Source organism: Corvus kubaryi, unplaced genomic scaffold (assembly GCF_017639235.1).
Source record: "Corvus kubaryi isolate FWS band 111438036 unplaced genomic scaffold, C.kubaryi_AGA036_p1.0 split3-73, whole genome shotgun sequence".
In the NCBI taxonomy this organism is placed as follows: Eukaryota; Metazoa; Chordata; class Aves; order Passeriformes; family Corvidae; genus Corvus; species Corvus kubaryi.
This window is the reverse complement of record NW_024582091.1, coordinates 16,811,425-16,836,306: the sequence shown is the minus strand read 5'-3', so window position 1 is coordinate 16,836,306 and position 24,882 is coordinate 16,811,425. Positions and strand designations below refer to the sequence as shown.

Below are 24,882 nucleotides of genomic sequence, written 5' to 3'. Positions count from 1 at the left end.
TCATAAATTTCAAGCAGGAGTTAATACAGGAAAATGCCAAGAACTGTATCTGTGTTAGGTGGTCAGACTGTCTTAGCATTTAAAATAGAGAAAGGTGTTCTTTAGAAATGTTTTCATTATTATTATTTTTATGATGAAATCACTTAATTTTCTTATTGATTTCTTCTGCAGTTTCTAGAATCATCAGCAAATATGTTTGCTGCAGCACAGCAGTTGTCTCAAAATATTAGTCCGGGTGAGTTTTTTTGTGTTACTGTGCTTGTTGCCCTGGCAGCAGAATGCTCACTACAGTCCTGAAGTAGGATCCTGCCACGAAGGCTCCTAGCACTGAAACATCACTTGCACTAGGGCTTTAGGTTTTGCTTTGTAAAAAGCAATGTTTGCTTGAAATTTAGCTCAAAACCTGAGACACCTACTTGGTATTTGTCAATAATTCACTAGAATTTTGGGTAAGACTTTTTTAAAAGGCACGCCTTACCTGTCTCCCTTTACCTCATGCTTGCAGACTGTGTTACAGCCTAGGCTGTGCCAGCTTGGAGCATTGTCCAGCTTCATAGGGACCCTGATTCTAGACACTTCTGCTCCTGCTTGAGAGCTTGAGTTCTCTAGATATCCAGAAGCACACCGCTCTGAGGAGGGAATTTGCCTCCTTCCTGCCTTTCGCTGTCCTGCAGCTTTAGATCACAAGCTGCTTGAATTTCCCAGAACAGCTGGAAGACTGCTTGCCTTGTGTCTGACCCATAGTTAGTCTAAAAGATTGTTTTGTGATAGCTAAAAGCTTGTCATGGTGGCACCAGTATTTTTTATAAGTTCTCGTTGAAGTACTCCAAGATCTGGACAGTCTGGGATTTATAATCCACAGCTGCTTTGCCACAGGGTGGCCAGGATGTCAGAAAATTCTGAGGGGGAGCAGCATCCAGTTCCGTTAAACTAGACAGGGATGCAGCAGCAATCAGCTCCTTAGGATTAGAGAGCTGGCAAGAGAAAAAGCCGTAGGATCCTTCACCTCTTTCTGTAAAAAGACAAAGCCCTGTCACATTTGGGGCCTGTCTGCAGAAGTGTGTTCTGCATCCCTCTGTAACAATTAGGGCTTGCATTCCTGACTGTAATTACTGTGGTTTTATGTGTAATTAAAGGGTGACAGATGCATAACTTAGAATGTACCTGCAGAAGAATGTATCTGACTCTGGGGGCAACTCGAGTCAAGTAAGATGTCTCCAGACATGGTTGGTGCTGAGGAACCCAGCATGGGTGCTGTGTCTGATGTTTCAGTAGGTTTACTTCAAAATAGCTGGACCGCCTTGACTGTGCCTCTGAGCCTATCTTTTGATTTAGTTTCTTCCAAAAATAACCCGTTTTGGGCACTCCAGGATTGTTCTCTGATGGAAGCCAAGCCTGTTAAAGTGGGGACAACAGAGAAAAGCCTACAGATGGACCCATAGGTGCCTCTTCTAGAGGAACGGATTTGAGCTCCATTTCATTGAAGCAGCTGGTGCTCTCCTGAGCTGGGGGCTGGGCTCTTGTCAGTATTCAGTCAGTATTCAATCCCTAGGCATGAAAGACAAGTCCGTGACTAAGTCTGCTTGGTATTTTCCATGACTTTCATCCTTGATTATAGTACCGATGGATGGTGCGAGTCGTCTGTGTGTTGTGGGTGTCACCACCCCCTTACCCCATTATTTTCAATGGTATCACACACTACTCTCTTTCTTGACCTACTAGTAACAGCAGCTTAATGTTAAGTCACATAATTCTATTTGATTAAGAGTTAATTTCCTTAGGAATACCCCTTTTTCCATTATATCCACAGGGCAAACAGCGAAATAGGGGGGTTTGCCTTTTAAATGGATTACTCTGAACTCACTGGAATTTTAAATGTTCTTTGTGCTCAGAAACAGCACAGCTGCTTCTGATTGTATCTGATGGAAGAGGCCTTTTCTTGGAAGGCAAGGAACGGGTGACAGCAGCAGTTCAAGCAGCTCGGAATGCCAATATCTTTGTTATTTTCGTAGTGTTGGACAATCCTAATTCCCGGGTAAGTGAACAAGTATTCAGCTGCAGTGAATGAGAAACCGATACAAATCTTTTTCTTGTCTTTTGTAATGTCATACAGCTACCTTATCTTTTGTAGTGGTCAGATACTGAACCCAATTGCAGTTTTTCACGTCTGTCAGATCTACCATTTCTTCCTGCTGTGCTTCTTATCTTTTGTATTTAAAAAAAATCTCGGCTTGCATGCCACAGAAAGGCTAAATAAGAGCTCCCATCTTCAAACAGAATGGCTGTAGCTCTGGGCCACCAGGGAAGCAGCTGGCAAGTTGACAGATTTGGAGTTTGAGAGATGCTTTGTTCCATCTCAGCTCTGATTCAACTTGATAATTTCTGACAGCAGTCTCCAATTGACATGACAGCTGGAGCCAGTATGAGATTAAACATTAGACAGAAGGGAGTATGTGAGAGTTATTTAATGCCTCAGTTGAGAAATCTGAGTCCTGCATCTGGTAATGGGGGAAGAAAACTTAAATATCTTTGGATGGGAAGCTGAAATATCTGGGAGTGTTTCAGGAAGACTCTGTAGTGCAGTAAGTGAGCAAACATAAGCCTGGTAGTGAATTATGTGGTAAATACTCCTATTTTGTAGTTCATGTTTTCTTTCTGTATCTTTATTTTTGCATACAAAACACATCTGCTATATTTATTGTTGAAAAACCAACAGTTCTCCTGCTGACGAACTGCTGAAAGGTTCCGATGAAACCTGGCTGTAGTATCAAGTGAAAATTCTGGGTGCTTTTCATAAGTTTTTTTTTCCAGGGAGAAAAAGATGTTTTCCATAAGCTTTATTTATTTCTGAGCTGCTACACTGAGCAACTAAGAAGTTACTTTACAAGAAGCACAGCTGGAGTTTAATCTGATTTTTGTCTTTGTAGTATCTGTTGAAATACTATGAACTTCATAAGGAATCTTTTATTAGAGCACTGCACAAATATGAGTTGAACTCAGCACTAAAGAGCTTACAGACTCTCTTGGGAAGGTATCAAATTAATAGAACTAAAGTGCCAACAATAAAATCATAAAATGCTAAGAGAAGACAGAATTTATTTACAGAATTTGCAGAAACTTAAGCTTAGTCTCTTCTAGCCTGTAATTCATGGATTAGTACACTTTTATCTAAAAGGGCAAAAGCATTTAACTGATTTATGTTCAGCTTCTGATCTGATTTACCACTGAACACTTACAGCTTTTAATCTTGAGAGTATTTTACTAACTTTTAATCTAACGGGGGAGAATTATAAGTATTTAGAAAACAGGGTAAATTCTATCAGTGATCATAGAATATGTGTCTCATTTAGTAGTAACATCAGTACTTTTTTTACAGGATTCTATTTTGGACATTAAAGTACCCATATTCAAAGGACCTGGAGAACTGCCTGAAATCAGGTCTTACATGGAAGAATTCCCATTCCCGTTCTACATGATCCTTAGAGATGTGAACGCGCTCCCAGAAACTCTGAGTGATGCCCTCAGACAGTGGTTTGAACTGGTGACTGCCTCTGACACTCTTTAGACTTTGGAGACAAGGTCAGGACCCGATTGCTGCTGCTGCTGAACCGCTGAAATACAAGAAACTGCATTTCACGGGAGGGGTCACAAGGCTCTCCTAACTGGGATTATCCTGTGGGAGCTGCCCTGGGGCAGAGACTGTGTAAGAACAGAATGGTTTGTGTGCATCCTCCCAGGAGTGTCAGAGGACAATTATGCAATGGTGAGATTGCCTCCTGGTATTCCCACAAGTAATGTAAAACCTGTCTCAACTCCTCTTGTAATAACTTATTACCTTAAAAAAAAAAAAAAAAGCATTTGTAATATTAACAGAGGTAAAATTATTCCTGCTGCTCTCTCCGTGCTGCTGTAAGTAAAACCAGTCTTGCTTCTGGAAAAGCATTTTTGCTTTACAAGTTGAGGTGTCTTGCAAATAAAGCCTTCTTTAGCACCATGTGGAGGTGCCTCTGGGAAGGAGTGGGGAGCAGGGGCGGCAGATGGTTTTGAACAACCAAAAAATAAGTACTTGAATACTTGAAACTATTCTGCGGTTTTAACACTTTTCTTTTTAATTATTTCTGATTTTTGCCTGACGATACCAGCAGGGACTTTTCCGAATCATGTCATATTCTGATCCCTGCCTTACCAGTTTACACTGTGGAGTTTACCCCTGTCCGAGGCAGGCGTTGGGGATGTTTCATAAATCCGGTGTCTTAGAGCACGGACGGGATTTTTCATTGCAAAAGCTATGCATCTTGTATCGTCTGTAGTAATAAAGAGAGGTACCGCTCTTTGTAATTACGACGTCTGTGCCTTGAATTGATCAAAGCTTAAATAAAGCGACGGACGGTGCCCCGGCCGCACTCCTGGGACGAGGCAGGAAATGGCGGCCTTGGCCCCGCCCGCGCGGGGCGGGCTCCGCGGCCCCGTGGCGGGGCAGAGGCGGAGCCGCGTCATGGCCGCCGGGCGCGTCCCCCCGGGCGCGCTTACCCTCAAGCAGGTACGGGTGGGCTGGGGGGCTTGGGAAAACTGCGTCCTGTAGGTACGACGGGGAACTCGGTGGTTGTTTAAATATCCCTCGAAGCAGAGCCGCCGAGGGTGCAGCTCGCAGCACTGTCTTGGGGCAGCGGGCAGACTTCCCTCTCTCCTCGCCAGTTCCTGAGGCGGCAGCAGGTCCTTCAGTTGTATCGCAAGATCCTGCGGGCTATCCGGGAGGTTCCTGCTGAGCAGGATCGCCGCTACTTAAAGGACTGGGCCAGGGAGGAATTCAGGAGAAATAAGGATGCTACAGAAGAGGTGAGGATCGGGAACCCGCAACTCTGATCGCCTGCCCTCGGGAATGGTCCCTGCCATGTCCTGTCCTGTGTCTCGGGGGTTTGTTTTGTAGGCGTCGCTTCCAGACTGGTGAGAAGACTCTAGTCCTCTGCTTCCTAGTTCTTCCTTTTTCTAGCCAGGGCCCAAGTAATGGTGGCTGAGTTATGCAAAGCCTTGGAGTCCTTAGATAATGTTGAGAGAAACACCTACCTGCTCTGTAAAACCCATCTCCATCATATCTGTGTGCAGTTCTCATTACTGAGCTTGCAAAGGCAGTACATACAGAGGCATAAAGGAAACATTATTAGGAGTTTGAATCCTGTTAAAAACTGCGTTTTAAAGCAAAGCCACAGGCAAGAATATCATTAAGGAACTAGAGGAAATTAATCAATTTATTTACCTGGTTTTTAACCATGTCAGAGACTGTAATGTTACATCACACAAAGAAGTAGATGACAGCAGTGCCAGTAAGAATTGTATGTATTTTAATGCATTAGAAGTCTGTGTGCTTGGGTGAAACCAGTGCTGTGTATGGGGGGGGTTGTTCACTAGATTCCATTCTATTTTACAGGATGCAATCAGGATGATGATTACTCAGGGCAACATGCAACTTCAGGAACTTCAAAGAACACTTAAACTGGCAAAATCTTGATCTTAATTTTATTGACAGTTCGCTTTTCATCTGCTGCAAATAAGCACAGTGTTTTTTCCAGAATGTGGTTATAATGGTAGCTTTGCTGGCAACCTGGTAATGTTTGAAGGAGGAATCTACTACAGTGGGGCTTTTGTTTTTTCCTCTTCCTCATCCACTTCTCAGTTTGGCTACCCTCAAAAGTGGAAATCACTTGGACACAAAGGACTTTAAAGATCTGCATGGATGATAGTATGTGCTGCAGGAAAAGCAGAAAGCACCAAAAATTACAACAGCTGTGTTAATGCTGGTGGAATGGAAAATAAATATATGCCAGATTATTTTGTCTGCTTTTTACTGTGGTAACATTCACAATAACAGCTCTTCATGTACCATGCCAAAGATTTTCATCCAAACCTGTGATTAAAAGAAAGAACTGAGGGTAAATAAATTGGCCCGGAACAAACATCATCTTAATTTTTTGTGTGTAGATGTTGATTTTCAGTGGTAGCTGAATAAAACTTAAAAGGGGAGGTCTTTATATATGAAAATGGGAGATTTTAATCCAAAACATTTATGACCAAGTACCTTCAAACTAGTATTTAAAAGTCAATACATAAGGAAGAATTAGAGGTAGAAAATACTAACTGCAAATGTTGTGGTTTGTTTATTCAAATGTTACACTTCTCCATTTCTGTTAGCTTGCAACTGTTCTCGCTTTCCTTGAGCTGCAGTGTATCTTTTTTTTTTTTCCCCATATAATTTAAAAATGCCTGGATGAGCTGGGGATTTTCTTCACGTAACCAGACAGGCAGCAGTAGATAGATGCGTGACTATTTTAGGTGGTGATTCCAAGACATGCAGGAACTCTTCCCTCTCCCACTCTGCTATTGTAGTTTCCTTAGGGAACACCCCTGCTTCCCAAGGTGGTTTGCTGCAGAGTTGCTGAGCTGGACAGACTGGCAGCAAATCCAGTAAATAGGTATCACCACTGGCACCAGGGAAAGGACAGGACAGTATTCCAGGATACAAGACAAAGACCCCAGCTGGAAGCAGGAACTGTGGTTCAGATTTGTATAGACTGAATCCTCTGAGCTTCAATCAGTCTGTGAAAAATATGTATGTAAAAATGCTTCATTAAAATTTTACATGTTGTTAACATTTTCTTGTAGAACACACTGACAGAACATTTGTGTGTTGGGGATTTATTTTTCATGTTTGGAGAAAGTTCTTCTTAGAAAGGGATTTTGATTGAACAAGCCATAACCAATGTTGGCTGTTACCACAGTAGCCTTTCAGCCAGTGCTTGGATTTCTGTTCCTTAATCAGGAGGCTTTACCCTGCTGCCTCATGACTGTGCTTTCCTTTTGGAACCCAGAGCCTGCATTACTCCTTTGACTCCCAGTTCATACATTTCCAGGTTGTGGGCATGTAATCCAGAGCTAGGACTGACAGGCAGATGCTGACCTCTTCAGTGCTGCTGCCCTTCATCTCCACTGTTCTGTGGGCTTGCCAAGATAATGTTGGCAGCCAGAAGCCTTAAGGAGTCCAAGTACAGCCTGTAAGGGTAAGCAAATATACCTGCAGATAAAGGTAGGTAGATCATGCACGTGTTTTGAGAAGTCCTTCACAACTGTGAAGAAGGGAGGGGTATAGAAAGGAATTAGCAGAAAATGCTTCCCTTTTACCATGCAGTCATTGGCTTCAGAGAACCTCTAAGATCAGTAACCTGCAGCCAGGTTACTGCCTTAAATTACTTGGTAATTACTTGGATTTACTTAGAAGTACTTGGACCTATGACTTTGGTAGTGTGGTGTGTATGGGAAGTAGAGCAGCTAAAGCTGCAGCCTCTCCTTGAGCTTGGCAAGCTCAGGAGCGTGTGTGTGATCAGTGCACAACTCAGCCCTGTGCCTGTAACTTCTGAAATGGGGGCCTGCACCAGCCAACAGACAGCACTCAGTCCCTGCAGCCTCCCTCAGCACAGATGGCAGACTCCATTTCCATGTTTTATAACCACAAACAAAAAGCTTGGAAGTTGAAAGTCCAATCTTCTGCTCCCCCTTCCAAGTCAAGCGAGGGGACTGTGTCAGTTTTCTCTGGCTAGAAAACGTTACACCACGCATTTCTGAGCAACACTTACTTTAATTGCTTGGCAAAACATTAGCTTCATCCAGGTGATACAAAACTTCAATAGCATGCTTCTGCATTCCTACTGTAGCTTAAACAAAACTGTAAACATACCAAAGTGTCTATAGTAGACTACAGAAGTCAGAGCAATAAAACCAGGATTTCCATAGCTGCAGATACACTTGTCGTGATAGTGCAGTGATAGGAACTTGAAAAATATTGTTATATGACTTTTTTTGCTTTATACATCTGCTAAGAAGACCAAAGCTTAATTACTAATAAGTGAATGGTGTTCTTCAACACTGTGAAGTATTTTGTATTGATTTTAGCACTCCTTAGTACAGAAAAAAAAAGTCTTCTTCTCCTTGGCATAACAGTACGATCCTGTGTTGGAACTGATTCTGAGCAGTTGTCTTGTGTTGGAACTAATTCTGAGCAGTTGTTCTATCATGATCTGGTAAGTAAACTTCTTTTCTAACAGAATTTGATGGAGCCTTCTCAGAGGTATAAGGAAGAAGCTCTGAAGGGGTGAAGATGCAATGAGTTACAGTGCCTCTGGATTATTTGGAGTCTGTCAGCATGGAAAACATGGGTCAGTGGAAGTTCTGATTTTATAACAAAACATCAATAAAACCTTTAAAATGTTGAGTTCTGTTTTGTGGGACTGTTTGTCCTAAAACCTGTAGACTCGCCAGGACCTGGTCTCCATTTTAGAGATACAAGGGAAAAAAACAGAGAGAGGAATCATTCAGAGGTACAAAGGTAGACAGTCTGGACAAGGTGCCTGGGAAAAAATCCTGACTGCAGAAAAATAAACATTTGAATACAGGGAACCAAGCTTTCACTTCCTTAGATAAAGGACTTTTTCAAGTCTCTGCAATAGTAGAGAATTCAGCCATGTGCTGCTTGAAGGAAAAGATATTTATATAAAAATTACACCTAACAAATAGACCGCGCTTACAGTAAAATACTTGCCATCCATGCCCTAAACAAAAGTTCTCAGTCACATTACTGGAGTACAGCCCCAACAATAGTGTAACCACAAGGAGCTCTGCAACCAGGACACCTTAAAAATAAGACAAGTCTGATTTAGCACTTGTTTTAGTAATGGAAAACCAAGAGAAAAGCAAAGTGGTAGCTGAAGCCTCTGTACCTAATGGGATGAGTCGCCTTAGCATCTCCCTCCATGGTTGCCTGCCGTCTCCCAGCTGGAAGCCTGCATCTGTCACCCACCCGGGCTTGTAATTGGAGTGGGTTCTTTAGCTTCTCTCTACTGACTAGAGAGAGGCCCTGGGAGTATCTAAAATAGGATCAATAGCCCTTCCATCACTAAGTAATTCTGTCAAAAGCTTTCAAACATCCTGGATTTATTTCAGTACTGGTATCACCACACATTTCCATGTAGCATACAGTGGAACCCTCTAGCCTGTGTCCTGTGTGGAAGTAAGGGAATTCCCTTTTCAAAAAGCAGTTTTGGTTACTAATGCAGTTTGGTTTCAAGCAGCATCTGGAAACTGAGAGTGCAATATTAACAGACTCTTGGAAATAATCTGCAGCATCTCTTTGTTATCAATAGAGTTTGCATATGAACTCTCCTCAGTTGTGGAGTTTCCAAAGTTATTTCTACTGAAAAAGAGTGTTTTGTTTGGATGTAACAGGCACTACAAATATCTATCAATATTCCAAATTCCCATACGGCAGGTTCCAGAATTAGTCCTGTTGCTTGATTACCTGCCTGGCAGATGCTAGCTCTCTTTCTGCACCTTAGTCCTTAATTTGCAGAGCTCCTCTTCTAAGCATTTGATGTGCTCCTTGAGTGCAGCTTTGTCTTGCTGCGCTCTCTGGTTCGCTTGGCACCGGGCTTCTTCTATCTTCCGCTCGTACCACTTCTCCATCTGCGTGGACACGGCCTCAAAGAAGTACTGGGTAATCTCCAGAGCCTGGGAGGTGTCTCTGAGCGGAGGGGCAGGCGGGGCCGAGGGCTGCTGCTCCTGGCCAGGCTGTGCCCCGGTGTGGTGCAGAGCTTTGTGCCTCGACTGCCCGCTTTTGCTGGACTTCTTTGTCTGAGTTCCTTTGTCAATGAAGTAGCTGCTCTGCAGTTCAGTCTTTGCAGGTTCAGTCAATGGCTGCAAAGCAGCTTGAACTTTAACGTGTCTTAATTTGGAGCCCAAAAGCTCGGAGGAGGGTAGCTCCTGCTGGAACTTGTGGAACGTGCTGGCACTCACAGCTCTGTCCTTTGGCCTGACATCTTGAGAAGGGGCAGAAGAAGAAACTGGTCCGCCAGCCACTACCTGTTGCTCTGTACCTATAGAATAAATTATACACCATATATTAAGAAAAACTCTGGGCATTTATTTTAGCACTCAGAAGACCTCGGTGTTTGATGAATTATGTGGTTTTGTGTGTACGTTGTAGAGGCTTGTATTAATTTATCATATGTTCACAGTCAGGTGATGTAATAGAAGTCATTAAAAGAGAAAAGCTGGCCAAGGCAGGAAGGTGCTGCATTGCAGCTGTGGGGCTACAGATGGACAACAGGCAAAGGACATAAATATTAGGCAAAAATTCCTTACTGTGAGGGTGATGAGGCACTGGCACAGGTTGCCCAGAGTTGTGGATGCCCCATCCTCAGAAGTGTTTTCACTTTTGAGCCTTTTCCTCAAGGCCAGGCTGGATGTGGCTCTGAGCAACTTGGTATAGTGGAAAGTATAGTTGTCTCTACCCATGGCAGGGGGGTTGGAACTAGATGATCTTTAGAGTCCCTACCAACCCAAACCATTCTGTGATTCTGTGACTTCATTGGAGGGACATGTAACAACTATCAGTCTAGACTTCCAAAGTAGGTTATGTCTGCTGATATTTATGAACTCCCTGCTTCTATAAAACTGGAAGTCCCAGTAATTTTGGAAAGGTCACACGTTGATGTTTTTGAACTGTTCCAATGCAGAACAGCTCACACTCAAGTACTGCAAGATCTCTTATGAGCCTTTCTAGTTTGATGGGGCATCCATGTCTGTTCACTTTGCATAGTGTTTAGGGGACATATACATTGTATTTTAGAGAAGCCAGGGCTCTGACAGCATTCTACTTGGCTGTGGAGACCTGGCCGTTCTGCACATCTCTTTTTTTTTTTTTCCCCCTCACAAGCTTCCAGGGCCAAGAGTTATTCAAAGCACCAAAGGACTTTTGCTTCAAAGACACAGTGGAAGCATTAGGAAGAGTCAGTGGAATTCCACCCAGCCACGTCTTAAAATATTCCCAGTGGCTGCCTTGAAGTGTATTCAAATCCCAAGACATGAGGCATATGAATGGGGGAAAGCACACCACCAGAATTATGTGGTGTTACTAACGCAAGTATCCCTCAGCGAATGCGCTCGCCCTTGAATGGGTATGACATCTAAGTACCTGACGTGGTTGTACCCAATGCTCCATCTTGTTTAACGCAAAAGTGTTGCCCAAAGCTTTGTTCTGGCATCTGGACTCTGCTCCTTCCCCCATCTTCCAAGAGGCTATTTGGAAGTGTGATATAGGAATGCTGGTGGGAGCCCTCTGACTGCAGCACAGGCTGGTTGGCTTTACAGTCCTTGGCACTGTGGGGGTTGTTGTCAGTATCCAGGGTCTCAGTGAGAGACTCACAAGTGGACAAAGTTGATTTTGGCCTTGACGACCTGGAATCTCCAGAAAGCTTGAGCTCCAGATTCTGAATCTTCAACAAGCACCAGGTCTTCAGCTCATCAACCAAGGAAATCTATCAGAAAGAGACTGTAAATTACATGATCCTATGATGAGATCCCATGGTTCCTGGGCTGCTGAGGACAGGTGGCAGGGACAAAGAGAAGCATGCTGGGTATCTATGAGCTTAGACTCCCTATTCAGATGTACATGCTGCCACTGGGAATATTTAAAGGACTGCCGATCAGAAAAGGTGGAGAACTATGCACTAGCTAATGAAAGGCAGCCTCTTTTAGTCCAAGCTACCACTCTTAGATGTGAATATGCTACTTCCAATGCAACTCTGATGACTTGTTTAATCATACAGTCAATGATACTTTCTAAGTGCAAGGAACACCACATGGTCATTTTTTTAAAAGTGGAATTCAAATTAGATGCTTCTGGGGGACAGCTTTATACAATTACCAGCCTCTGCTTCTCTCACCATTAATCACCTTCATTCATTCAGTGATGAATGAGAGCCCCCCACTATATGATAAATCACTAACAGCTTTCAGATTACACAGATGCTTAATAAGTGTCAGCTGCAGATGCATTTAAATAATTTAAAACAGGAGTAGCTCTTTTCACCCTGTTGTTCATATGACATGAATTTAGGTCAGGCCCTCCTAGGCACAAGGATATTTAGTCAGTGTGTTTAGTAAAGCCCAATTCTGTTTTTTCAGTTGTTTCAATGAGACCCAACTGAGCCAGAACAGCTGACATCGCTTAATTCAGTTCACCTGATGTATCACTCCAGCATCTTGTTTCTTAAATGGAGATTACAGGGAGATGGAGCACAAGCCTAGATGTTCAGAAGCCAGTAAAATACTTATGTCTCTTACGAAATAAAAATTAAAGCTGCCTTAGTTTGGTAAGTACTTTTCTTTGGAAAAGAGTGTTTGCTGGATGTTAGACCCAAGTATCTTGATCAGTATCTTATGCAAGGATTATCACAGCTGTCAGTCTTTTTACATGGATTTGGAATGGTCTTACAAACACTCATGACATTTTCCTAACACAAAGTGTAGTTCTCAATTCTTGGAAGAATACCAATAATGAGAAAACGAACTGCATTTTAAATTCATCTTTGTGAGTGGAGAAACACAAATTTCTCAGCAGGTTTTAAATGGCGAGTTTTTGCAGAAGCTGGAAGGGCAAGAACTGGATCTCTGTGGGAACAGTTATTCTTGTACTGCTGGTTGAGCAAGCATACCAAAAAAGAATTTCCCATTGTCAGTAATACACAGCTTGGAGATGATGCCGTGTCGCTAACATCAGAGGAAAGAACTTCAGCCTTTTAATACATGGGGGAAAAAAGATCAGATGAAGAAGGGAGAGATTCCCAGGGCCCACAACCAAATGAATGAGAAGGAAAAGGAACAACACAGATCTTAGCCTTTTTTACTGATTGGATGTGTTCCTGCATATGTCCTCTAATGAAGCAAAAGCTGAAAGCACAACTGTGAAAAATTTAGTGGTAGAAATGTTTGCAAATCACCGTGTTAGAAAAATGGTATTTTGTTGTAGATCCCACACTAGAGACACACCAAATTAAATTACAGCAGTGGGACTGGATGTCACATTCCTCATTTCTAATGCAAAAACTTCATAAATTTGGTTGAGTGACTAAGATGGTGGATAGGAATAATTCAGTCTTTAGAGCTCTTTAACCTGTTTGAACAGATGAGACACATCTCTGATATTTTCTGCCTGCCAGAATGAAACTCCTGAGCTGAGCTGCCAGTGGATGAGCTAAGAGGGAGTAGTTGTTTCAAGCCCTACCTGCCGCTTCTCCCCCTCACTCTTCTCCAGCTCCGTGTGCTGCTGCAGGCGGTGAAGGCACTCTGTTCTCTCTGCCGACAGTCGCTCAGCCATAAGCTTGTCCAAAACACGCAGCTGTGGGGAAAAACAGTTCAGCTGAGATCATCATGTTAGAAACCAAACTCCCATCTGTGAACCCTGTAAACCAAAGTATAGTCTTTCAGTCTTCATTTCTAGGAATGCTCCCAACTACAATTAGATGTAGCTTGCAAAGAGGTTCAATCACAAAATTACCAATTAATAACTACTAAATTAAAAATAAAAAGTAATTTAGATGATCTTGAATGTCAATCCATACATAATTCAGCAAGTGGAATTTTGACAACTATGAACTGACCAGCCATAGGGCTGCCTTTTTTCCCTCCTAATGCCTCAAGCCCTTAAGTTTCCTTGTATAAAGAAGCACCAGAAGCCACTTAACACATTCAATGTGTTTTTTCTCAAGACCCTAGTTCACAACATCATTTCCCAGTGGAATGTTACAGTTCCCTGGACTTAAGTATTAAGAGTTCAGGTTTGCTTTTACAACACAAGAAGCAAAAAATGAATCATTACAATGAAAATATTAATTAAGTTGAGGATATGTTTCTAAATCATATGGACAAGCAGACCCTCAGGTCATATTCTTACTTGATGTTGAGTTTTGCTTTCCATCTGGCCCAGCTTAATATTCATCTTATCTTGTACTGTCCCAAGCTCAGCTTTTATCTCTTCCACTGTTGCCTCCAGCTGATTCTCCAGTTTATTTATCAGGGGCTCACAACGACATCCATTTATGGGTGCCTGGAAGGAGTGATGATACATTTACTTGCTACACCCCACCACCCTCTTAGCACACCTGGAACATTATCACAGCCTCCTTCAGTCAGTCTTGGGTTCTTCTATCCCATGTACTGTATCTCACCCTCCTGACAGTATCTTACAGCAGCTCAGCAAATGGGCTGTTAGTTGAAAAAGCACAGCCTACACAAGGATTGATCTGATGTGTGTGGACACACCCAAACACACAGCAGTGTTGATTTCACTGGGGCTACACACAGCACTGTGCTCAGACCCTGTGTGCTGGCTGAGGGAGTACATCACAGGCCTATACCCTGTGTCTTAATGCTGTAATTCTCAATTGTAAAAAAAAAAATCTGATTTTGTGGATTATGTGCATTTGCTTTTTAACCTAATGCCAATAATGTGCTCTGTCCTCTTTTTGGTACTGAATGGCAAGGCCCTCGCTGCTTTTGTCTGCCCTCACCCTTCTGGCATTCAGCTGCCTCTTGCCTGCTGGGCACTCCTCTGCCTGCCTTTGACTCACCTGACACTATCCCATGGCCCCTCTGCAAGGGCAACTGCACTGACCACATTTAACTCTCTCAGGGAGATGCTCACAAAAGGCTCCCTTAAGCAAGGACAGCTAAACCTCATCAGCTTCCTCTGCAGCCCAAAGGCAGAAACTGGCTCCTTCAGGGGCTGTACCAGGAGCCCAAAGCAGCTGCTCTGAATCTGTCTGCAGGGGAGCCTCCCCATCTTCTTTAGCCCCGCAGCAGTGTTTCATAAATTGGGGGTTATTCCCTTGCCAGGGAAAGGTGGGTGGTTTGCTAAGTACTAAAGAAAGCTTCAGAAGTACATGTACTTCAGAAATTATGTTTGCTATTCATGGCCTCAGGGCATCAAAGAAGACAGACAAGCAAAAAAGAAAAGGAGAGAGGAGTGTCATGTATTTCAGGAAAAACTGTATGGGACTCTAGCTCTATTAAGCTAATCTTTGTGAATAGATGAGATTTGTATACAAATCTCTTCTATCTGCTTTCTGTACCTCTCTGCTCCACAAGTCCTTCCTATGGCCCGTCAGATCCCCGCAGCAGGGAGATACTCCTTTTAATATATGAAAGGCCCTCCATCCTTCCTGATGTCTGCTAGAGGATAATTCCATAGTGTCCCTGTCTGGAAATTTCTCAGACATTACACTGAGAGATTGGAAAGCAGTAAACAACCAGTAAAACCTTTGAAGTCTGACTTGAATGATCTTCAGAATCTCCTGAAATTCTGAACTACAGGAAGGGACTAACAAGAGATGATGGATGGATGTGAGAAGCTAAGGAAATGAAAGGATAGACCTCATAGGAGTACAGGAGGGCAGTATTAAGAAAACAACAATACAGCTGTCTACCGTGTCTACAGGATAATTTAATGACTGTTTTTATGCTTTCCTGTAAATGTCTACTGGTAATTAACTGTGTAATAAAGTGACTAAAATATCATTCTCCAAACTAGAATAAATGCACATGGGCTGGTAGCTCCAGGTTTATTTGTTTACCAGTTTCTATAGAAATCCTGCCCCCAGTAAACATAGAATCCCCAAAGACATGTTGCAAAACCCAGGAAGAATTGGAACAAAATCTATTGAGCTTACTCAACCTCTTGGTTTAGGCAATAAGCTTTCAGTGCTCAAACACTGCTTTTCCTTGGAAAATCTCTTTGCATCTCCTGTCAGAACTCTTAATGTTTCAAAGTATATCATGAAAGTTCTTGTATCATTTCCAATCACTGTTCACGCCTTATCTTTGCAGATCAAAACTACTCAAGTGTGGCTTCTTTAACAGGCACAAAACCAGCTTATAGTTTGCCAGAATTCAGGCCAAAATGCAGCTGAAGCCCAAGCAAGGAAAACCAATCCCAAGTCATGATTTCATGTCCCTGAGAGTGCAGGTAGTGGAGCATATGTTCTATCCATTACCTGTGTCCCAGCTGCACACGCTGCTCGCAATGTCTCCCTCTGAGAGGGCAGTGGCTCACCTGCATCACCTTCCCATCCTTTCCTCGGTAGAGTGTGTAGAGCTGGTAGGCTCGGACCTCGTGGGGAGGGGGTGGAGAGAAGCAGTGGTGTTTACTTCTGTGCTTAGGCACGTTTTTCTGGGGCTGAGGGAGTGTCTGCTGATCAGCTGGGGAGATGGGGTCCGAGAGTGCTGAAACCTGCGTAACATACACACAGTGTTTTGCCTATATGAGCCCTGGTAAACTATTCCTGGTGGGAATGGGACAAATCCTTTGAGACAATTACAGCAAAAATCAGTTTTATCTGAAGACTATCTCTGCCCCAGGAGCATGGTGGGGCTGCTGCCCCAACACACTAAAGTGACACCCACACCACTTCTGAACAGCTATCCCTTCTCTCCCTGCTATTTTAAATCTACTGATACCTTTTCTTTTGGCTTTTTCTTTTTGCTCTTTTTTCCTTTGGGATCTGGTGAGGCTGACTGGGGTTTATCCTTCAGGTTGTTCTTCCTCTCTGGTGGCTGGTCGCTGCTCTGTGTGTCGTCAGCAGCTGAGACACTGCCCTGCTTGAAGCAAAGACAGAGAGTTCAGAGCGGTTGCAGAGATGGGGAAAAGGAGCCTCTTCCTCGATTGCCCAGTTTTAAGCTGCTCTGCACACGTGAGTGGGAAATGCTTTAGCAGCAGAGCATGACAGACAGCCTCAGGCAGCTGCTGGGGCCATGCACAAGTGATGGCTCCAAATGGACTGATTCCTCATGGGTTTTAGTGACAGTCCCTCTTCACAGCAGATCCAGCTGGTAATGCCAGGCCATACCTTGCTCTGTACCACTTCATCCCGTGGCACCGACTGAGCTCGCCTTTCCTCCTTCAGTCTCTCTCTCTTCTTCCTCAGGCTTCTCCCACGGTTAAAATGTGAGACCTGAAGGCAGACCACACTGTTACTCAGTGATGTCATGCTCTTTCCTACCACAGAAGACAAGTAATAGAGCAGACTTTTTCCTTGCCTGTCTGAAAGGCAACGGATAAAGGAGAGTGCACTGCCAGATGGAAACTGATGGGCCAAGCAACGTGGGTGTTTATGGCTGTTAAAACACACCACCACTGAGCTCAGTCTGTTGGGACACTCTGCTGTCCCCTAGAAGGGTGAGCACCTCCTCTGCTGTCCTTGGGCTGGTTCCCAAGCCAAGCCCAGCCTTTTTCATGCGGAGGTGACAAGGAAGGTGAGGGCAAGGATTATGCCTGGTCTCATGCCCTCCCACCTACCTTCTGGCCTGAAGAGCATTGCAGCATTTCACACACAGCTGCAAAGTATAAACAGGACATAAACATTTTGTCCCCATTGCAAAGCATCCTCCAGTGCTAACCACCATTTTGGGGATGGGATATGCCTGAGACAGGCAGCAGAGTGACACAACTCAGGAGCTTCTGGGTACAGGGCAACTTTCTAACTCCTGGGCCACTGCAGGGAACAAGTGCCTCTGACTACTCCACACTCTGCCAGTCAGGACAGAGAAACCTCTGACAGCACTTCATGCTGAGGCTTAATCTGCACACCTTGCTCACCCTGGAGGCTGAGAGGCTCTGTGTCAATAGACCTGAGGCCAGCCCACAATGCCAGCAGAAACACAGGAACCTTTCACAGCAGAAGACAAGGAGCAGAGGATGCAGCCTCCCAAGGTTAAGTGGCCTCAGCTCCATGTGTATGTGTGTGTTGGGGAGAGATGTGTAACGTACCTGTGATGCCTTAGTGAGCAGGAGCGCAACCTCGGGGTTATTGTGCTGTCTGGCAACCTCTAGAGGGGTCTGGCCTGCCTGAGAGGAAAAAGAAAACAGCATTTCCTTCAAAACACAAACTACTGAAAATGTGGAATTTCTCCCACCAAGTTGGTATATACTCTGTGCACAAGAGTAAAGTGACTAATTGCTTTAATTTAATAATTCAACCAAGTATTTTCTACCAAGCCTATGAAGAACGTTGAAGAGACTCTACATTAATATAAAATACCAAAGAAACTCTGTGTCCTGCTTACATTGTTGACAACGGATGCATCAGCTCCTGCCTCCAGCAAGAGCTTCACCACCTTCTTGTGATTTAGAGCAGCAGCTACATGGAGTGCAGTATCCCCTGCCTGCAAGTCAGAAAGCAGAAAACAAAGTTGTGACACAAGTCCTCGGGTCTCACCCTACAAAATTCACACCTTCCTAAAAGATGCTCAGAGATTAAAAAAACCTACACTTACTGATGCAACAACTAAGCTTAAATAAGGTCTGGTCAATAAAAAATAACTGAGTGGGAAGATGACAGGAGCAGGCAAAGAGCTACTTCAGCCTGGGTTTGAGAAATGCAGCTGGGGCGCTGGTGATCTGAGTTTTCTAAACCAAGTGACACATGATGCATCTTGGAGACAGCCCAGCTCTACCTCCAGCAAATGGATACGACATCTGAGGCTAGAACAAGTTTTCCCACCACAACCTTCTCTTCTTTTTTTTTCCCCAGGTTTGTTTATTTGGTGTGCAGGTGGTCATGTATCACATTACTCAGCAAGAGGGTTGGCATTCTCTTCACAAGATTCCTCAGGAAAAACTGATTTTGGATCAGAGCCAGGAGGCAGTCCAGGTCCTGCACTAACACACTGCCCTGCCCTTGTCCTGGTGCAGTGAGGTGAAGACAGCCATGATCAGATTTGAGCACTGGTAACAGAGCCAACAACTGTTCAAGTGAGAGCGGACACATGCGTATAATGCCCTCCTGTCCCCCTGGTCTTGCATTTTGCTTTCATAAAATCAGATCTCCTCAGGGCTAGTGGTTATCAATTGCTTGTTGCTAACTTAGATGAAGTGTACTCCTAAATCAAATCATTCTGTGGGCAAATATGGAACAACTTTGGGTAGTGCTGGGGAATGAAGGAAAGGGATATCTCTCTGGACCAGGTTCACACCAGTTGATCTTAATATTCAGTAGCTCATTTTGCAATTTGAAAAACTCATTTCCAAATAAAATTACGTAGTAAATTTAACATGCTGAAACCCATTTTCTTTGCTGTAATATCTCATAGTGAAGAAAGAACATTAAATGTACAGTTCAGAAAACATCTTTATGATCCTCAACTACACATGGAAAATTTCCCAGGAACATGAGAAAACATGGTTAAGCACCACATAATATGTTTATTTAGCAGATTTAACACGTTTTACTGTACTAATTTCATTCCCTTCTACTACCCAATTAGGCTATGCTATAGGTACAGCAATCAATTACTTCTCTATAAAACAACTATGCCTGATTAATCCTATTCTGGACTGATCATTAGTTTGAATTTAGAGCATACTTTGTCTTCACTTTTATGTCCTCTTAATTCCCTCTACTGCAAAACACAGTGAAGAAAAGTATTCCAGAGGAATTCGCATTTTAGTAGCATCTAAATGTCAGTGAGTTGTGCTTCACAATGTCTCTGTAATGGCTATAAGATCATTAAATCACCTCATAAATAAGCAATGCTTTAAAGAAATAATGCAAATGCGATGGCAAAATAATAAACCACTGATATGCCATTACTTTAAGGCTGTTCTTAAAAGCTTAGGCATTTGGTGGTACAGTGGAACACACAGAGTGAAGCGGGATTACTTCAGTAGGAATTCCTCTTCCCAACAACTGGCCGTATGCAAAGGGCACAGAGTCACAATGAGGTTCATGCACTGACCTGGTTCTTTTCATGGACAGAACAGAAAGCACTGAGCAGCACCCTAATGATGGGCAAGTGATTATAACGAGCAGCCACATGCAGACAGGTATCTCCTGCCTGCAAACAGAAACAAAGCTCTGAGCATGTAATCACAGTGAGAAAGCCTGTATTTGTCATGGTGTTCAGGGATGAAATAATCCTACTAAATCAGAAAGAGCAGTAAACACCACACACCTCCACAGAACAGCAATGCTGTCTTCTCTGCAGTACAAAATCTGCTATCATGGGTGGGAAAGTTTAGCAAGAGCTCAGGTCAGGCAAGGTGAGAACATGAATTCTTTAACCACTGATGGGAAATACTGGAATTATAAATGCTATTTTACTGGCACTACAAACCCCAAGTTAGTTATATTTTCCCATTAAATCTATTCTTCTGAACCACAAACCAGTGCAATTTGGAATCTCACCTTAGGGTTGCACATAGTGTAGAAAACATGAGTGGTGGCCTGAGCAGCATTTTCATGAAGGGTGGCACTTGTGCAGCTGAGCCTGGGTACCAAAACCCCACAGGTTTCCATTTCTCTGCCGATTTTGTTATCAAGCAGGGCAAAAACATTTGGCTTCCCTTTGTAGATTGCTTATCTCTTTATTTATCATGCCAGAATCATTATAAAATAGAAGGAAAGCTGTCTGGAACTGAAGCCACCTTGAATCTACCTCATTTGACAGACTAACACACAGTATATGTGATCTGCAGATCTGAAGCCTTTCACCACTGTCTGTGCAACAGGAAAACCCCATTTGGCTCCTTCTATCCCTGCTCAAGAGATGCACAAGTAGCGCATCGCTCAGTCCTACCAAAAGCATTCCTGTGCATGATGAATACAATGGTTGGATAGTGGAGTTTTTTCAATATCATTTATAATAAAAATCATAGCTTAAAGCCTTTCTGAGTATTTCTACAAGTTAAAGCAATATAGCTAAAACAAAGTCACACAAAAATGAACATGTTATTTCCAAACCTCACATTATTTTTGAGGTCTGCTCGAGATCCTCCAAGTAACAAAACACGAGTACTCTGGGAATGGCTATTCTGGCAAGCCAGGTGAAGAGGTGTGTTACCTGCCTTAGAGAAATACAGGAAAATATAAAAGCCATATTTAGAAATTGGACATAAATATTAAAAAATAAAACCTCACAGGTCTTCGCACAAAAAGATCCACCTAAGGGTGGGAAACTGTTATTTTCCCAAAGATACGAGGTGAATGAACCCGGACAGTGAAATCCCCACTTCATTCTGGCAATGGCTTACCTGGGACATAATAAAGGCAGAAACAGGACAGTCTAATGATATCTGCATTGGTCAAATCTGTTTACAGGAAGAAAGAACTCTAAAAACTGTCTCATTCATTAGTCTCAAACAGCAGTGTTAAATATTTAATTCAAAGAACTGTAATTCTTGTGTTTCAGGTTTCCCCCATGCATAGACACAAAAAACCAAATTGCCATGGCACAGGATCTTTGATCCCAGCCATGACTACTGCAGGGTATTCAGCAGACCAGGGTCACAACTCCTGTCTCCTTATGTTCATAACACAAACCATCTCGAAGTCTCGCTGGGTCTGTAGGTGCTCCCACCAGGCAGGATATAGATTTTAGGCTCTCAAGAAGCTTTGATGTTCAGGAGGCACACCAGTCTCCAGCCAAGATGAGAAGGGAGGGCAAAAAGCCACCCAAGCTCCAGAGAATCACATGCTATTGTTCCTCAAAGAAGAAAATGTGCAGAAATGGATAGAAATCAAAGAAGTGTTGGCTTGTGTATTGCCTCTCTAACGTGGTGAATGATTTTTTTGGTCTGACAAGTTTTTCTGGCAGCATTTGGCTTTTGTTGGCCTGAAAACATTCAGGGTTTTTGGCTATTGGGAGCTAGAAATTAAATCACCTCAGGTAAAAAGGTTTACCAGGCTTACTGCGCTGCCTGTTCACCTTGATTATGTCCTTTAATTTGTCCCCCTTGCTTTCAAAACACAGATCAAAGCTGCAGGGTTTGAATTACAAAAGGCCAAGTCTTAGATGTGGTCTTAGGTCTTCACTTCAATATTACAGACCCAAATGCAGTCCCTAAGCTGTGACAGACATGAACATTTTTCTTCACAGCTAAATTGCATTTAAGTGTTCATTTTTTCCCTCCCGGGTTTATCTCTGAAAAGCCTCTGCAATGCCTTTATCATTTGCTGTTTGGCAGCTTGGTCCTGGTGGGAAGGCAGATGTCCTGTGCAGCAGATGAGGACTTCAATTCTGGGAGAATCACGGTGCCAAGGGTCAGAGCTCACAGAGTGGCTCATCTGGTTCATCTCCCATGGGGTGACAAATCTCTCACCAACTTCTGAGAGGGAGAGAGGGTCCAAGTTGTACCAGTCTGGGAGTCTTCACTGAAATGTACAGACTGATGGAGAATCTAAAAATAAGGCTACAACTGATCTCACTGAATGATCTATCACAGCAGAAGAGATTTTATTCAGCCAACTTAAAATAAACTGCACCTCCAGGGTGATTGCTGTGCAGGAGGAATACAGCTACCCAAAACACAGTGTCAAATCCTTCCCATCTTCTGCTGCTTCACAGATTTGGCAAATCTAGCAACCCATATCTGTCCCGTCCATCCCAAATCACACATTGTCTAGGTGTAAGTCAACAGCCTGTGGGATGCTCCTGCACATGGCACTCAACCCTGGCTGCCAGAAAAGCTGTCAGAATGATAATGCCTTGTCATCAGTAACACAAAAAGCTGAGAGAACAGAGAAACCATTTTGGGATTAAGCAGACTTAAGCTCTTCATTTTTCTTGAAAACAAAAGGGTAAAAGCACGTACAAGCATGCAGGATTCCCACATTTTTCAGCAGCTCCTGAGAATATATCTTGTCCATTAGAAAACATCCAAAGAGTGAAATGCAAAGGGTAAGACTGTGTGGGTAAGACATCAAAGACTAGCACAGGAGTTGCTCAGGTAGTATTTAAGTTTGCTAGTCATATTTCAGCCATCAACCCTGCTGAGCTATTTTGTGCACATACTTTCCCAGAGAGGTTGCCTCCAGCTGACATACACTGGATTGTAAGCTAAATCTTCTAACTCCCTGAGGCACCCAAGCATGCAGGATAACCAGACTTGCATCTTAAGCCCACACCTTTGTACAGAAGTGTATGGTTATACATAGACAAGCGTATCCAGGGATAGCTTCAACAAGACTTCATAGTCAAGCATGAGAAGTTCTCTAAAGTACCCTTGATACAAATCTAGGTGGACATTACAGCAAAAGTAATTACAGAAAATAAGAATTGGTAGTAGAAATAATACAAAAGAAGGGATACACATAAAACAATATTGAAGACGATGTAATTGCAGAGCACAACTGTACAAACATATGCTTCTATAGTGCATATACATATACACACGTGCACATACAGAAACATTATGCCCAGGCAACATGCCTTTTTACTCGAAATCTTAGACTTTGACCAGCTGTCTCCTTTCTTTCCCAGCCCCTTCCAGCTGCTGTTTTAGAAAGAAATTTACCAAAAATGCTCAGACATCCCCTAAAGCCATCCCAAAGCCCCTCTCCCTGTCACCTAGGGCACAGTGCCAGCCATGTGATCTGAGCAACCCAGCAGCACAGCCATCCAAACCCTGACTCTGCTCACACCATGGGCTGCTACCACCATTTCCTGGACTATTCCATTAACTTCTGAATTACTGAATTGAAGTGCCCCTCAGTTATAACAATTAGAGTGGAACTAAACCCCTTTACTTTGTTATTCTTTCCTCTAAACAGCTCTCAAGGTTTTATAAATACCGAAAGGAACATAATCCAGGTTCATTACAAGATTCTGGGAAGAGACTATGCTAATATATTAGTAAGAATTTAGTAACAAAAGGTACTCTTTTTTTTGTTTCCCTCTGTGGCTTACATTTCTTTGGCTGTTTAATTTCTGGAAAAAAACAGATTTTCAATACCATTTTCTTATTAGTACAATTCATTTCCATTTTAAATCACACCAATCACAATGAATCTCCTCAGTATAAATTAGAGCACCATGGAGATTTCCACAGGAATGGCAGTGTTCCTCAGCTGTAATTAATGTATCATTCAACACGTTATTGAGTTTCTCCTGCGTCAGCTGCCAAAATATGAATTTCCTAATGCCTGTGGATGAACCATCCAGGCATGATAAATGAAAAGAAAAAGAAGAAAAAATCTCACTAAGAGCTGGTCCCCCACCTGCTGAGAAATGCCACGGCCAGAAATCTCCAGTTCTGAGAAACAGCCACCTTAGACCAGAACTGAAAGCTCCTCTTCCATGGGTCTCACCTTGTTCTTGGCAAGAACGTTGGCTCCTGCTTTAACAAGCACTTTGGCAGACTGACTGAATCCATGCCAGCAAGCTTCATGAAGAGCAGTGTTCCCATCCTGAAGAGCACACACACAGAGTAGAAGGTTAGGGGCTGTATAACCAACCTACTCTCTTAAAAATATTTTCATTTCCTACTAGCTTATTTTCTATTTTACTTTTAGAAGAGGGTAAAAATATTATTTGTTTGGAACTTGAAATTAGTTATATTTACTCCTAAATTAAACTTACAGCCTGGGATTCTCAAATTTCTGGGATAATCATGGGAACTGTGCAGTGTTTTGTGTAGGGCGTAGTATGGTTGCACATTCCTTTAATTCATCCCTTAATGAGCTGAGAACAGACTCTCAAACCAAAAACTATCAGCCTAATATAAAAGCATAACTAAATCAGTCACTCGTATTAAAGAGAAGGTGCAGCCTTTTTCTCAGTGTAATTGTTCCAATTACTCTCAAAGCATCAGACACTTACTAAGGAGTATAAACTGTAACTTTCTCTCTGAGACCTTAACATTACTGACTGCAAAGGCTGCCATCCCAAGGGCTTTTGCTTTGCCTTTTACCTTGTCTTGTCTGTCCAAAGCACAGCCCTCTTGAATCAGAGTTGCTATTATATCGGTGTTCCCTACCACAGCAGCCCGATGCAATGCTGTCTGGTCACCCTGCAAAAAGAAGCAAATTTGTAATTGGTACAATTCCCACCTCATTTTGACTCAATGCAAATGCAGACAACATACACAGGGGCTGCACCTTTGACACGCATACTGCTTAAATCCAAGCTGCCTTTGAAAACAGTCCCCATAAACAACTACCATTGAAGTTTCCAAGATTAATGAAGTTATTGAAACTATCAGAGAGCTACAAACCATTTACAGTATTT

At 42.9% G+C, this 24,882-nt stretch overlaps 3 protein-coding genes across 14 annotated transcripts in view; 2 read left to right on the top strand and 1 right to left on the bottom strand.

Moving 5' to 3' along the window:
• The window catches only part of MDN1 (midasin AAA ATPase 1), a 94,766-nt gene extending 90,428 nt beyond the window's left edge, over positions 1 to 4,338 (top strand). For both annotated transcript variants that reach the window (XM_042016514.1, XM_042016513.1), the window contains exons 100-102: positions 172 to 235; positions 1,893 to 2,035; positions 3,377 to 4,338. In XM_042016514.1, coding sequence (XP_041872448.1) covers positions 172 to 235; positions 1,893 to 2,035; positions 3,377 to 3,565 — 396 coding nt within the window. In that variant the 3' untranslated portion in view covers positions 3,566 to 4,338. The remainder of the gene's footprint in view (positions 1 to 171; positions 236 to 1,892; positions 2,036 to 3,376) is intronic.
• Positions 4,339 to 4,438: 100 nt separating this feature from the next.
• On the top strand, positions 4,439 to 5,962 carry LYRM2 (LYR motif containing 2). The gene is made up of 3 exons (XM_042016530.1): positions 4,439 to 4,540; positions 4,696 to 4,836; positions 5,426 to 5,962. The coding sequence occupies exons 1-3, from the start codon at positions 4,496 to 4,498 to the stop codon at positions 5,504 to 5,506; spliced, it is 267 nt and encodes an 88-aa protein (XP_041872464.1). The 5' UTR covers positions 4,439 to 4,495; the 3' UTR covers positions 5,507 to 5,962.
• Positions 5,963 to 7,607: 1,645 nt separating this feature from the next.
• The window catches only part of ANKRD6 (ankyrin repeat domain 6), a 90,038-nt gene continuing 72,763 nt past the window's right edge, over positions 7,608 to 24,882 (bottom strand). For 7 of the 11 annotated variants that reach the window (XM_042016522.1, XM_042016520.1, XM_042016521.1 and 4 more), the window contains 13 exons: positions 24,566 to 24,664; positions 23,964 to 24,062; positions 20,624 to 20,722; positions 19,615 to 19,713; positions 17,944 to 18,042; positions 17,648 to 17,725; positions 16,728 to 16,832; positions 16,339 to 16,479; positions 15,935 to 16,111; positions 13,778 to 13,930; positions 13,109 to 13,222; positions 11,018 to 11,360; positions 7,608 to 9,917 (listed from right to left, as the gene is read on the bottom strand). In XM_042016522.1, coding sequence (XP_041872456.1) covers positions 9,358 to 9,917; positions 11,018 to 11,360; positions 13,109 to 13,222; positions 13,778 to 13,930; positions 15,935 to 16,111; positions 16,339 to 16,479; positions 16,728 to 16,832; positions 17,648 to 17,725; positions 17,944 to 18,042; positions 19,615 to 19,713; positions 20,624 to 20,722; positions 23,964 to 24,062; positions 24,566 to 24,664 — 2,166 coding nt within the window. In that variant the 3' untranslated portion in view covers positions 7,608 to 9,357. The remainder of the gene's footprint in view (positions 9,918 to 11,017; positions 11,361 to 13,108; positions 13,223 to 13,777; positions 13,931 to 15,934; positions 16,112 to 16,338; positions 16,480 to 16,727; positions 16,833 to 17,647; positions 17,726 to 17,943; positions 18,043 to 19,614; positions 19,714 to 20,623; positions 20,723 to 23,963; positions 24,063 to 24,565; positions 24,665 to 24,882) is intronic. The other 4 variants (XM_042016527.1, XM_042016519.1, XM_042016528.1 and 1 more) reach the window with 3 other exon arrangements.

Bases quoted from the DNA above. Each gene is read 5' to 3' on its own strand.
- LYRM2 (XM_042016530.1), top strand. From the start codon at position 4,496: ATGGCCGCCGGGCGCGTCCCCCCGGGCGCGCTTACCCTCAAGCAG. The intron at 4,541-4,695 runs GTACGGGTGGGC...TCTCCTCGCCAG, and splicing joins GCGCGCTTACCCTCAAGCAG to TTCCTGAGGCGGCAGCAGGT. The intron at 4,837-5,425 runs GTGAGGATCGGG...TCTATTTTACAG, and splicing joins ATAAGGATGCTACAGAAGAG to GATGCAATCAGGATGATGAT.